Raw genomic sequence first — 13,134 nt, 5'->3', positions numbered from 1 at the left:
TTTGAAAGATCCCAAACATCCCCAGAGTGGAAATTGGAGCTGGTGGTTGTGAATCCCTGGATTTGAAAGATCCCAGAGACCTTCAGTATGGGGATTGGAGCTGGGGGTTGTGAATCCCTGGATTTGGAGGTCCCAAACATCCCCAGGGTGGAAACCGGAGCTGGGGGCTGGGAAACCCCTGAATTTGAAAGATCCCAAATATCTCCAGGATGGAAATTGGAGCTGGGGGGTATGTGAATCCCTGGATTTGAGGATACCAAATATCCCCAGGGTGGAAATTGGAGCTGGGGGTTGTGAATCCCTGAATTTGAAAGATCCTAAACATCCCCAGGGTGGAAATTTCAGCTGCGGGGTTGTGAACCCCCAGATCTTGGAGGTCCTCAGGGAGACTGGGGAGAGCTGGGAAGAGCCAGGGGGAGCTGGGGAAGCCGGGAAGGGCAGGAGGAGTCAGGGGGAACTGGGGAAACTGGGAGAACTGGGAGGATTGAGTGGGATCTGGGGGAGCCGGGAGGAGCTGGAGGAGCCCAGCGGGATCCGGGAGGAGCCTCGGGGAGCCGCCCAGCCTCACCGGGGGCCTCATTGCCACCCCGTGCCAAAGCAAACATTTCCCTGGAGCAGCGTTCCCAGGCCTGGGTGACCCCTGGCCGCGGGGACAGCGGGGAGGGGACAGCGGGGAGGGGACACGGAGCTGGCGGGCCTGGAACGGGAGAATTCCACACCTGCCACCCTCGCTTTGGATCCCCCGCGCTTTCCAGCCGGAGGGAATCCAGATGTGCGCTAGGGGCGGGGGGTCCCCAACATCTGGCGGGAATGTCGCGTTCTCCCCCGGAGTATCCCAGCAGCCGGGATTCCCAAGTTTTTTCCCCGAGTTTTTCCCTCGGTTTGGAACCCCAGCGCTTCCCAGTCCCCGCGCCAAAGAAAACCGGTCTGTGTTGACTCAGGTGTCACCCTGCTGGCGGTGTCACCGCGGTGTCCCCGCCAAGCCGAGATTTATTGGATTTGTCCTTTTTCCTTCAGCTTTTCACGCCGGGAAAAGATCAGGGGAGAATGCGGGAGGGGAATAAAGAGAGCTCAGCCCCATCCCGCTCCCTCCGCGGCCACTTCTGGAAGGGAAAATGAAGGATTTTTGCAGGGAATATGGAATTTTGGCTGGATTTGGGGTGAGGTAGGGAGGTCACAGGCACAACCCGCTCCCTCCGCAGGGAGAGTGATTTATTCCCACTCTTCCCATCGGTGTTTTCCTCTCCCCGCTCGCAGCCCACACCCGAATTCCCGGTTATCTCTCCGGCGTTCCGCCCATCCCACATTCCTCCTGGGCATGGAATGAGCGTCCCGCCGCTCCCCTTGGACTCTGCTCCGCCCGCCCTGGGAACGAGCGCGGGACACGCGGGGAATCCATGGAGCGCCGGCAGGGCTTTGTCCCGGGAAAATGCTGATCCCAGGGAAATGCTGCACCCCAGGAGGATGTTGCTCCCCAAAAAGTTGCTCATTCCCAGGAGGATGCTGTTGCTAGGACGATATTGGTCCCCAGGAAGGCTCTAATTCCCAGGAGGATGCTGGTCCCAGGAGGTTGTTGGACCCCAAGAAGGTTCTAATTCCCAGGAAAGTGCTCCTTCCAAGTAGGATGCTGGTTCCCAGGAAGGCTCTAATTCCCAGGAAGGTGCTCATTCCCAGGAGGATTCTGGTCCCCAAGTTGGTCCTGATCCCCAGGAAGGATGTTGGTCCCCAGGAAGGCTCTCCTTCCCAGAAGGATCCTTGTCCCACTAAGGTTCTCATTCCCAGTATTCTGGTCCTCAATGGGTCCTGGTCCCCAGGAAGATGCTCATTCCCAAGAAGATGCTCATTCCCAGAAGGATGTTGGTCCCAGGAGAACGCTGGTCCCAGGAGGATGTTCATTCCCGAGAGGATTCTGGTCCCCAGCAAAATGTTCACCCCCAGCAAGATGTTCATCCCCAACAGGATGTTCATTCCCAGCAGGGATCCAATCCCCAGGCTGTGGCACATCCATCCCTCCCTCCCTGATCGACACCCATGTGGTTTTCCAGCCCTTAGCACCCTATCCCTGATATCCCTGACTTTCCACTCATTTAAGCTTCCCAGGAAGGTTCCCCTTTCCAGCTGCTCCCACCCTGGTCCTGGAAAGAGGAACTGGTTGAGGTCATGCCCCGGATGCTGCTCATGCACAACCCAGGGCTGGAGGGCTCTGGAATCTCCCGAGCTTCCATGGAGCTGGGAGAGCTGGGACAACATGGGATGACAACCCTGGCATGGGATGAAGCTCCAGAAATTCCTGGAAAAGGATGCAGGTATCCAAGGAAAGGGATGGGGAACAAACAGCTCCTTCTGGATCCAACTGCTGCCCACCACGGGAATGCCGGGAGATTCCTGGCAGATCCAGGGGTCCCAGGGAGGGTAACCCCCAGCCCAGGCTGTGCCAGGCACAGCGGGCATGGTGCTGCTCCGGGGAAAGGGGAAGGGAGGGAAGCGGAGGCTCCGGAAGCAGGGGAAGGAGCTGGGTCAGGCTGACCCGGCTTTTCCTGCCCACGGCAAGGGCAGGGCAGGGCACGGGGTTGGTATGGATCCCAGCTCCAGCAGAGCACTGGGATTTTTCACAGCTCCCAGTTCCCAAAGCCCATCAGGACTGGCACAGCTCCCAAATCCAGGAGGCCACCAGGACTGGCACAGCTCCAATTCCAAGAGTTCACCGGGACTGGCACAACCCCCACACTAACAGCCCACCAGGACTGGCACAGCTCCCAAATCCAAGAGCCCACAGGGCTAGCAGAACTCCTACACCAGCAGCCCACCAGGACTGGCACAGCTCCAGTTCCCAAAGCCCATCAGGACTGGTGCAGCTCCCAAATCCAGGAGGCCACCAGGACTGGCACAGCTCCCAGTTCCAGGAGTTCACCAGGGCTGGCTCAGCTCCTAAATCCAAGGGCCTTCCAGGGCTGGCACAGCTCCCAATTCCCAAAGCACACCAGGACTGGCACAGCCCCCCCATCAGCAACACACCAGGATTGGCACAACTCCCGTTTCCAACAGCCCACTGGGATTGACACCATTCCCAAATCCAAGAGCCAGCCAGGATTGGCACAACCCCCACACCAAGGGCCCATCAGTCCCGGCACAGCTCACAATTCCCAAAGCCCACCTGGATTGGCACCATTCCCAAATTCAAGAGCCAGCCAGGATTGGCACAGCTCCCATTTCCAAGAGTCCACTGGGATTGGCACCGTTCCCAAATCCAAGAGCTCACCAGGACTGGCACTCTTCCCAATTCCAAGAGTCCACCGGGATTGGCACAGCTCCCAAATCCAAGAACCCTCAGGCCTGGCATAACCCCCAACTCCAAGATCCCACCAGGCCTGGCACGATTCCCAAATCCAAAACCTCACTGGGATTGGCACAGTCCCCAGCTCCAAGATCTCATCAGGACTGGCACAGCTCCAAATTCCAAGTCTCCACCTGGATTGGCACAATCCCCAACTCCAAGATCTCACTGGGACTGGCACAGCTCCAAATTCCAAGACTCCACCTGGATTGGCACAATCCCCAACTCCAAGATCCCACTGGGATTGGCACAGCTCCCAAATCCAAGACCTTACTGGCATTGGCACAGTCCCCAGCTCCAAGATGCCACCAGGGTTGGCACAGCTCCCAAATCCAAGAACCCTCAGGCCTAGCATAATTCCCCATTCCAAGATCCCACCAGGCCTGGCATGGTTCCCAAATCCAAGACTCCACCTGGATTGGCACATCTCCCAGTTCCAAGATCCCACTGGGACTGGCACAGCCCCACACCAGTAACCCCCGGCAGGCTCTGGGACCTTTTCCCGGGTTTGGGGGATCCCAGAGGCCGTGGGCATCTCCCTGCTGACTCAGCATTCTGCCTGGCACGGCCCGGAGTGGCCGGGGAGGGGCTGAGGTCCTGCAGGGCACTTTCCCACAGTCCCGGGGCACAAGGTCGGGCACTGACCCTGAGCGGTCACTATGGGCCAGCCCTGCCCAATGCCAGTAGTGCCACCAGTGCCACCAGTGCCACCAATGCCAGCAGTGCCACCAGTGCCAGCAGCCTGCATGTCTTCACTCCGGGTGGCCGAGGGTGAGTTAGGATCCTGCTGCGGGAGGGATGTATGGAATCTCTGCGTCTCCACAGCTGGGAATTCCCTTGGGAATTTCCTCTGGCAATCCTCTCCTGGCTTTGGGGACAATTCCCACCATCCCAGGTGGGTCCAAGTGACATTCAAGCTGCCCTTGGACACTGCAGGGATCCAGGGGCACCACAGCTGCTCTGGCAATTCCAGCCCAGCCCCTCCCCACCCTCCCAGACAGCAATCCCTCATTCCCAACATCCCAGCCCAAGCTCCCCTTTCCCACTGGGAAGCCATTCCCTGTCTCCTGTCCCTCCATGCCTTGTCCCCAGTCCCTCTGCAGCTCTCCTGGAGCCCCTTTAGGCCCTGCCAGGGGCTCTGAGCTCTCCCTGGCTCCTTCTCCAGGGAAACATTCCCAAGGGGCTCCAGCCCTTGTAGCATTCAGCATTCCCAGACCAGCCAGGATCCATCGTGGTGACCTGGGAGGACAAACACCATCACTCCCAACATTCTCTTTCCTCCTTCTTTCCCAGTTTATCCACGAGCATGGAGCCACATGATCCAGGATATCCCTGGGATCAGTTTGGGATCAATTTTCCCAGTTTTGTCCCCCCAGTTCTCAGTGCAATCCCAGCCCCTTCCCAGCAGGGTGAGGGCAGAGCCACCCCTGATTTCATCTGAGACATAACAAAAACATTCCCGAATTATTGACACAAATCCCAAACCATTCCCACAGGGAACAAAACCACCCCAACCCCACCATCCCAGAATCCCGGCAGGATCATAAATCCAGAGACCTCGGAGTGCTCCAAACCCTCCCTGTCCCCGAAAGCCCGGAATTAGGGAACGGCTGCCGCTGTCACCACTTCCCAAAATCAGGGGAGAGGGAAGTGCTGCGGTTTGGGGCTCCTCACCCCCCCAGCCGATAAAGGGACGTCCCTGAGCTGGGGACAGGCGGACTCCCGAGGCCACCACTCCAGAGGTGACACTGCCAGAGCCACCGCCGCGCCCAGGTAACGCCAGGGGATGGGAAAGGCTGGGAATTTTGGGGAGGGATGAGGGGTGGGGGTGGAGGATCCCTGTGGGACTAGCGTTGTCCATATCCTGACGGGAGCTAGGGAAGTGCCTGGAATTCCAGAGTTCAGATCCAGGCTTGGAAGGGTTCATATCCACCCCTCATCCCAGGGAATGAGGGAATGAATCATCCACCCCACCGTGGACCCCATTTCTCTGGATTTTGGGATGTGATGGAGGGGAAGTGTCCCACACCAGGAGTGTCCCCTCTCCACGCTCATTCCCGTGACTTTTAAACTGCAGGGATGGGTGGAATATCAGGAAAAATTCCTCCCTGTGAGGCTGGTGAGGCTCTGGAATGGAATTCCCAGAGCAGCTGTGGTTGCCCCTGGATCCCTGGAAGTGTCCAAGGCCAGGTTGGGACTTGGATCACCCTGGGATAGCTGAAGGTGTCCATGAAAAGGGATTTCAATCCCTTCCATCCCACCCCATTCCAGAAATCCCATTTAACGACATCAAGGACATTTTCCCCTGGCCCAGGTCGCTCCAAGCCCTGTCCAGCCCCACACAAAAAGTGTTTTCCTGGCACTCTCCACAACCCTCGGAATTCCAGGAGCATCCAGACCCCACCACGGGCCACTGTCCCCATCCCAGGGTCCCCATCCTGCCCCGAGCGTCCCTCAGGAATCGAAACCGGGAGAAACTTTGGAGAAGAAACGAAACTTGGCACAGCCCAGAGCTGGGGGGTTGAATCCCAGCGCTTCCTTCCTCTTCCACCACCAACCTCGTGACAATCCGTGGATTGTCATTGTCCCCTCTCCGGGCACAGACACCCCAGCCATTCCCTGTGCTCGTGGTTTGGGAAAAACCCCAAGCAAAGCTCTTCGGAGTGGGAAATCCATCCCGAAATCCGAGGAAATTGGATGCAGATGTGGGAGCAGGAGGTGTTGGCGAGGAGGGAAAGGCTGGCTGGGGGGGTTGGGAGCAGCTTTGTTCCTCAGGGGGATCCAGGAGAAGGATTGGAACTCGCAGCAATCCCATCGTGGATTTCCGTGATGTTGGGAAAACATTCAGGGCGAAATTGGTCTGGTTTGTCATGGAATGTTGGGGGGAAGATTGAAAGGAATGGCAGGAGTTTGGTCTGGAGCTGCAAAAAGCCAGAAAACCTTTTAAATCATTCTGCTTTTCTTTTTGTTTTTCCTCTTCCTTTTCTTTGTTTCCTTTTCTTCTTTTCTTTTTCCTCTTTTTCTTTTTCTTTTTCCCCTATTTGTTTTCTTCTCCTTTTCCTGATTTCCTTTTTTCCTTTTTTCTTATTTTCCTTTTCCTTTTCCCTTTTTCCTTTTTATTTTCCCTTCTCTTTCCCTTTTCCTAATTTCCTTTTTCCCTTTTTTTATTTTGTTTTTATTTTCCCTTCTCTTTCCCTTTTCCTAATTTTCTTCCTTTTTTCTTCCTTTCTTTTTCTTTTCCCTTCTCTTCTCCTTTTCCTACTTTCTTTCTTCCCTTTTTCCTTTTTTCTTATTTTCCTTTTCCCTTTCCTTTTGTTTTCTTTTCCCTTTCCCTTTCCTTTTCCTACTTTCCTTCCTTCCTTCTTTCCTTTTTCTTATTTTCCTTTTCCTTTTCCTTTTCCTTTTCCTTTTCCTTTTCCTTTTCCAAATTTTTTTCTTTTTCTTTTCCTTTTTTCCTTTTTTGTTTTTTCCTTCCTTCCCCTTTTCCCTTTTCCCTTTTCCCTTTTCCCTTTTCCCTTTTCCCTTTTCCCTTTTCCCTTTTCCCTTCCCTCCCACCCATTCCAAGCTCCTCAGCCACCTCTCCTTGTCCCCAGGGTCCCCCGTGTCCCCCAGCAGTGCCACCATGCGCCTGCCGCGCTGCCTCGTGCTCCTGGCCAGCCTCGTCCCTCCAGGTACGGGGACAATGACACCCCTCGGATTGTCCCCTGGATTGGCCCTGGAGCGGGTGGGAAAAGGAATTTGGGGAATCCCGAATTCCACACTTCCTGGCACAGCAGCTGTGGGATTTTCCGGCACATTCCGTGATGCCACAAGTGTCCCCTCCTCCTGAGAGGGTGGCAGGGGGACAGCCAGGACATGGGAGCAAGGACAAGGAGCCAGGGGAAGCGGGGTGAGGAAATGGGATGAGGAAATAAATCTGGGGGGCCAGGAGGGCAAATTCCCCCTTTTTCCCAAAACCTCCTCCTGGGGGGATTTATCCCAAATCCCACCTTCCCTGCTGAGCAGAGGTGACTGCTGGGTCCTGGGTGTGTCCTAGGGGGTCATGGGGACACTTCTGTCACCCTGATCCTGATATTCCCACAATGTGTCCTGGAGGGACTTGGGGACAATTCCGTCACCCTGATCCAAATTTTCCCCACAATGTGTCCTGGGGAGTCATGGGAACAATTTTGTCATCCTGATCCCGATTTTCCCTCGCCCAGCCCTCGGCTCCTGGGGTGTGTCCTACCCCGAATCCCTGAAGGCCATCAAGGGGTCCTGCGTGCTTGTCCCCTGCACCTTCAGCTACCCCTCGGATGTGACAGCAGCCGATGGCATCGTGGCCATCTGGTACAAGGACTACGACGGCCAGAAGACCGTGGTGTTCCACTCGGCCGCCCCCCAGGAGGTGGATCCCAAATTTAGGGGCCGTGCCCAGCTCCTGGGGGACCCCAGGGCCCGGAACTGCACCCTCCTGCTGCAGGGGGTGACACATGAGGACAGCGGTCCCTACAGGTTCCGCTTCGAGATCGTCAACCGTGACCGCTGGTCGGCGGAGCGGGATGTGGCGCTGAGTGTTTCATGTAGGTGAAACACCAAAATTCCCGGAAAATTCCCAGAAAATTCCCTCCTTTCCCATTCCACGTGGTCATCACACCCTCTGCTCTCCATCCCAGACCATCCAGACCTTCCCAGTATCACCAGCAGCGAGGAGCAGACCGAGGGACAAAGGACCACCTTGGAGTGTTCCTCACCCTACGTTTGTCCCTCGGGTGACATCGTCGTGAGGTGGCAGGGCTACGACCCCCACGTGTCCGAGGTGTCCAGCCACGTCCAGCTGGACACCAGTGGGGTCAGCCACCGTGTCACCCTGACCAGCTCCTTCTCCTGGAGGGACCATTCCAAGAGGCTTTTGTGTGTGGTTTCCTACGGATCCTGGACGGGGAGCACGGATGTGGTGCTGCGGGTCAGGCGTACGTGGGGTGGGGACAAGGGACACCTCCTGCCATCCTGCCACCCCTTCCTTCCAGGCAGAAATCCATTTTCCTCCCACCTTTCCCTGGCCACGTCTGTCCCTTAAGTGCCACCACCTTTTCCCCACCCCGGGGCTGTGGCAGCAACCGTGTCCCTCTGTCCCCAGATGCCCCCAGGGAGGTGCAGGTGTCACTGACCCCTTCCTCAGGGAACATCGGCGTGGGTGACACGGTGACGCTGACCTGCCAGGTGGGCAGCAGCCACCCGCCGGTGTCGGGGTTCCTGTGGTACAAGGACGGGGTGGCCATGGGCACCGAGCAGGTGGTGACACTGCAGGCTGTGCGCCGCCAGGACCACGGGCAGTACCACTGCGAGGTCAAAAACGCCCTGGGGGCTGCGGTGTCACCCGATGTCACCCTCCGTGTGTTCTGTGAGTGCCGGGGTGGCCAGGATTGGGGTGGCACTGATGGGAATTCAGGTGTCCCCGTGGGAGGAGGGTGGGGACACTGTTGTGTCACAGCTGTGTCCTCTGTCTGGGATGGAGAGTAGAGGGTGGGATGTCCACATGGAATGGGCAAAAAGGGAATTTTTGGGGAATTCTCGGGGAATTCTCATGTTCTACGCACCCGATCACCTCTGTGATCCCAGAAAACAGAGAAGGATTTCCAGGCAAGGACAGGGAGTGGAGCTGGGAAGGGAAATCATGGAGATCCAGAATCACCTCATGGATCATTCCCACCCCTGCCGTGGCCAGGGGACACCTCCCCCTATCCCAGGTGGCTCCAGGCCATGTCCAGCCTGGCCTGGGACACTCCCAGGGATCCAGGGGCACCACAGCTTCTATGGGAATTCCATCCCAGTTCTTCCCCACCCTCACCAGGAAAGGAAGATGCTCCTCTTCCCACCAGATCCTGCAGCAAAGAGGATCCCAAAGACAAACCCCAGGAAACCCACAGGGAGCATCATCTCTCCCCAAAATGTGTCTCTCTGCTCTCCCCAAGGAGTGAAGGACCCCTCCCCAACCCCATGAGTTTGCTCTAAATCCAGGTGTCCCCAGCTGGTGACAAGGGACAAACCCGAATGTCCCCCAGCTCTGTTGTCACCCCGAGGGACTCCCATTTTCTCCCAGTCTCCGGGATGGGGGATTTTTGGTTGGGGGATTTTGGGTTGGGGTCATTTTCCCACCTCCAGGACCATCCTGACCGCATCCCTTCTCCCTCAGCGGCGGAGATCTCGGCAATCCATCTCATTCCAACCCCTCTCCCCTTGGCAGGGACAATTCCTGCCCAAGTTATTCAAATCCTCATTCGACCTGGATGCTCAGGGGGTACTGGCAGCATCAATCCCTTGGATTTTGGGAGTTTTCCCAACCTCACAGATCCGGTTTTCCCCCCACAGACCCCCCGAGGCAGCCAGTGCTGAGCTCCTTCCTGCAGACCCAGGGTGGGCGCCTGGGCATCATCCAGTGCTCTGTGGAGAGCGATCCCGAATCCAACCTCACCCTCCGGAGAGGCAACAATGTCATTGCCTGCACCCAGGGCTGTCCCCAAGCCACCAGCCCCAGGGTCAGCGTCACCAGGTCCTACAACAGCCTGAAGGTGGAAATCCGGGATGTGGTGGTGGAGGATGAGGGGATTTACGAGTGCCATGCCGGGAATTCTCAGGGAAGCGCCAGTGCCACCGTGGATTTCCAGGCTGACAGTGAGTGGGGGACAGGACTGTGGCATTTGGGAATGTTCTGGGAGAGGGAATGCTGGGGAAGGAGGGAAGCTCTGGAGATGGTGGCAGGAGGACAGGAGGAGCAGAAATGTCACACGGAAATGCCACATGGAAATGCCACATGGAAATGCCACACAGAAATGCCACACGGAAATCCCACATGGAAATGCCACATGTCCATGGAACCCAGATGTGGAAGTTCCCCCGTGGCATTCCAGCTCCTGCTGGAGATTCCATGGCTGCGTGTGGAAGGGACATTGAGCAAAACATGGTCAAGCGATGTCCCTGGGCTGGTGGCACAACCAGGATCTGAGCTGTCCCCGCCATGACACTGTGGGATCAGCTGGAATTTGCCCTCTGGAGCAGCCACACTGTCCTTTGGTGGCTTTGGAGGGTTGTCACCCCAACACTGACACCAGACCCCTTCTCCTCCTCCCCACAGCTGCCAACGTCACTGTGTCCCCGTCCCCCCACGTGCTGGAGGGTGACAACGCCACCCTCACCTGTTACCTGAGCAGCGGCTCCCCGGCTGTCCCCAACGTCACCTGGTACCACAACGGGCAGCAGATAGCCGAAGGCTCAGCCACCTCGCTGCTGCTGCTGCAGCCGGTGGCCAGAGGGGACGCCGGGTTCTACCGGTGCCAGGCCAGCACCGCGGGTGGCAGCCGGAGCTCTCCTGATGTCCTCCTGGATGTGCTGTGTGAGGACCTTTCTCTGTCCCTTTTTACTTCCCTTTCCCTTTCCCTTTTTCCTTTCCCTGTCCCTTTCCCTTCCCTTTCCTTCCCTTTCCCTTCTCTTCCTCTTTTCCCCTTTGCTTTTCCCTTTCTTTTTTCCCTTTTCCATTTCCCTTTCTCTTTCTCTTTGCCTTTCCGTTTTCCTTCCTCCTCCCCTTCTGTTTCCCTTTTCACTTCCCATTTTCTTCCCCTTTTCCCCTTTTCCGTTTTCCTTTCCCTTTCTCTTTCCCTTCTCCTTCCTCCCCCACTGTTTTCCTTTTCATTTCCCATTCTCATCCCCTTTTCCGTTTTAACCTTCCTTTTACCTTTTTTCCTTTCCCTTTCCATTTCCTGTTCCCTTTCCCTTCTCCCTCCCCTTCTGTTTCCCTTTCCCCTTTCCCCTTTCCCCTTTCCCCTTTCCCCTTTCCCCTTTCCCCTTTCCCCTTTCCCCTTTCCACTTTCCCTTTCCCTTTCCCTTTCCCTTTCCATTTCCCTTTCCCTTTCCCTTCCCCTTTTTCCCCTTTCCCCTTTCCCCTTCCCTTCCCAGAACCCCAGAGCATCACCCACTCCCCACAGCCCCTCTCCCGATGGCATTCCCAGCCTCTCATCCCATTCCCTGCCCTCAGACCCACCTCGGGATCCTCTCCTGACGGCATTCCTGGAGGCCGAGCGAGGCTCCCTGGCCATCTTCCAGTGCTCCGTGGCCAGCAACCCCCCGGCCCAGCTGGCCCTGCTCCGGGACCAGGAGCCAGTGGCCACCAGCGCTGGCGGGAGCAGCCCACGTGTCACCGTCTCCGCTGTCCCCAACTCGCTGCGGGTGGAGATCCGGGAGGTGACACCGGCGGATGATGGCAGCTACCGCTGCACGGCCACCAACGCGCACGGCTCCGCAGAGCGGCGGCTGTACCTGCGGGTCCAAGGTGGGGAGCCTGGGATTTGGGATCAGAGTGGCCCATCCCATGGGAATGACATGGGGTCTGCGCCCCCAGTGCCACCAGATCCCACCCAGTGCCACCAGACTGCACCCAGTGCCACCAGATCCCACTCAGTGCCACCTCCCACCCACATTCCAATACCTCAGCTTTGGGCATCTCTGCAAGAAGTTGGGAACACTCAAAGGGGGACAGAAAGCTGAATGTCACCTTGGCACCAGTGTCACCTTGGCTCTATCCCAAATCCTTGGACAGAGCAGGAATATCACACCCCCAGGTTATGGAGGTGACAAGGGGACACAGGCAGTGCTGAGCTCTGCTCTGTCCCCTCTGAGCTGGCACTGTCACTCCCCAGCTGCCCGAGTCCTGATCTCACCATCCTCGGAGGTGCTGGAAGGTGACACTGTGTCCCTGACGTGCCAGGTGGCTGGAGAGCCACCGGGTGACACCATCTACTCCTGGTACAAGGACAGCCGGCATCTCCAGGAGGGTCCCAACAGTGTCCTCATGCTGTCCCCTGTCACCAGTGCTGACACCGGGCCCTACCACTGCCGGGCCTGGGGCCCTGCGGGGACCAGCGGGTCCCCTGCTGTCACCCTGCGTGTCTCCTGTGAGTGGGACCTTCCGGGGGAGCTGGGAGGGGGAATGGGGTGGGATGGGATAATGGGATGGGCTGGGCTGGGCTGGGCTGGGATGGGATAATGGGATGGGATGGGATGGGATGGGATGGGATGGGATGGGATGGGATGGGATGGGATGGGATAATGACATGGGATAATGACATGGGATAATGGGACGGGATGGGATGGGATGGGATGGGATGGCATGGCATGGCATGGCATGGTGCCAGTGGGATGGTCCTGGGCTCAAATAGTCCTCATCAGATTGGATGGAAATGGTGGGATGGTACCGCTGGAATGGTGCCAGTGGGATAATTCTGATGGGATGGTGCCAGGATGGGATGATACCACTGGAATGGCACCACTGGGATGATGCTGATGGGATGGTACTGCTGGAATGGTGCCAATGGGATGATGCTGATGGAATGGTGCCAATGGGATGGTGCCAGGATGGGATGACACCAGTGGAATGGCGCCAACAGGATGATGCCATCGGGATGGTACCACTGAAATGGCACCAGTGGAATGGTGCCAATGGGATGGCACCACTAGAATGGTACTGGGATGGGATGGTGCCAATGGGATGGTGCCAGGATGGGATGGTACTACTGGAATGGCACCAGGATGGGATGGTACCACTGGAATGGCACCAATAGAACGGTGCCAATGGGATGGCACCACTAGAATGGCACTGGGATGGGATGGTGCCAATGGGATGGTGCCAGGATGGGATGGTACTACTGGAATGGCACCAGGATGGGATGGTACCACTGGAATGGCACCAATAGAACGGTGCCAATGGGATGGCACCACTAGAATGGCACTGGGATGGGATGGTGCCAATGGGATGGTGCCAGGATGGG

General features: G+C 57.3%; 1 protein-coding gene across 1 annotated transcript; it reads left to right on the top strand.

Moving 5' to 3' along the window:
- Positions 1-5,020: 5,020 nt before the first annotated feature.
- Positions 5,021-12,301, top strand: LOC146423663 (sialoadhesin-like; the record flags this gene model as incomplete). Its single annotated transcript, XM_085044595.1, has 9 exons — positions 5,021-5,107; positions 6,928-7,005; positions 7,537-7,896; positions 7,990-8,286; positions 8,454-8,717; positions 9,686-9,988; positions 10,449-10,706; positions 11,346-11,639; positions 12,007-12,301. Coding segments are annotated over exons 2-9 (2,120 nt in total), but the record flags the coding sequence as incomplete, so codon positions are not given.
- Between the last annotated feature and the right edge of the window lie 833 nt (positions 12,302-13,134).

The sequence above is a fragment of the Lichenostomus cassidix genome, unplaced genomic scaffold (assembly GCF_008360975.1).
Source record: "Lichenostomus cassidix isolate B80296 unplaced genomic scaffold, HeHo_3.0 HiC_scaffold_555, whole genome shotgun sequence".
Taxonomy (NCBI): domain Eukaryota; kingdom Metazoa; phylum Chordata; class Aves; order Passeriformes; family Meliphagidae; genus Lichenostomus; species Lichenostomus cassidix.
This window is presented reverse-complemented; position numbering and strand designations above follow the sequence as displayed.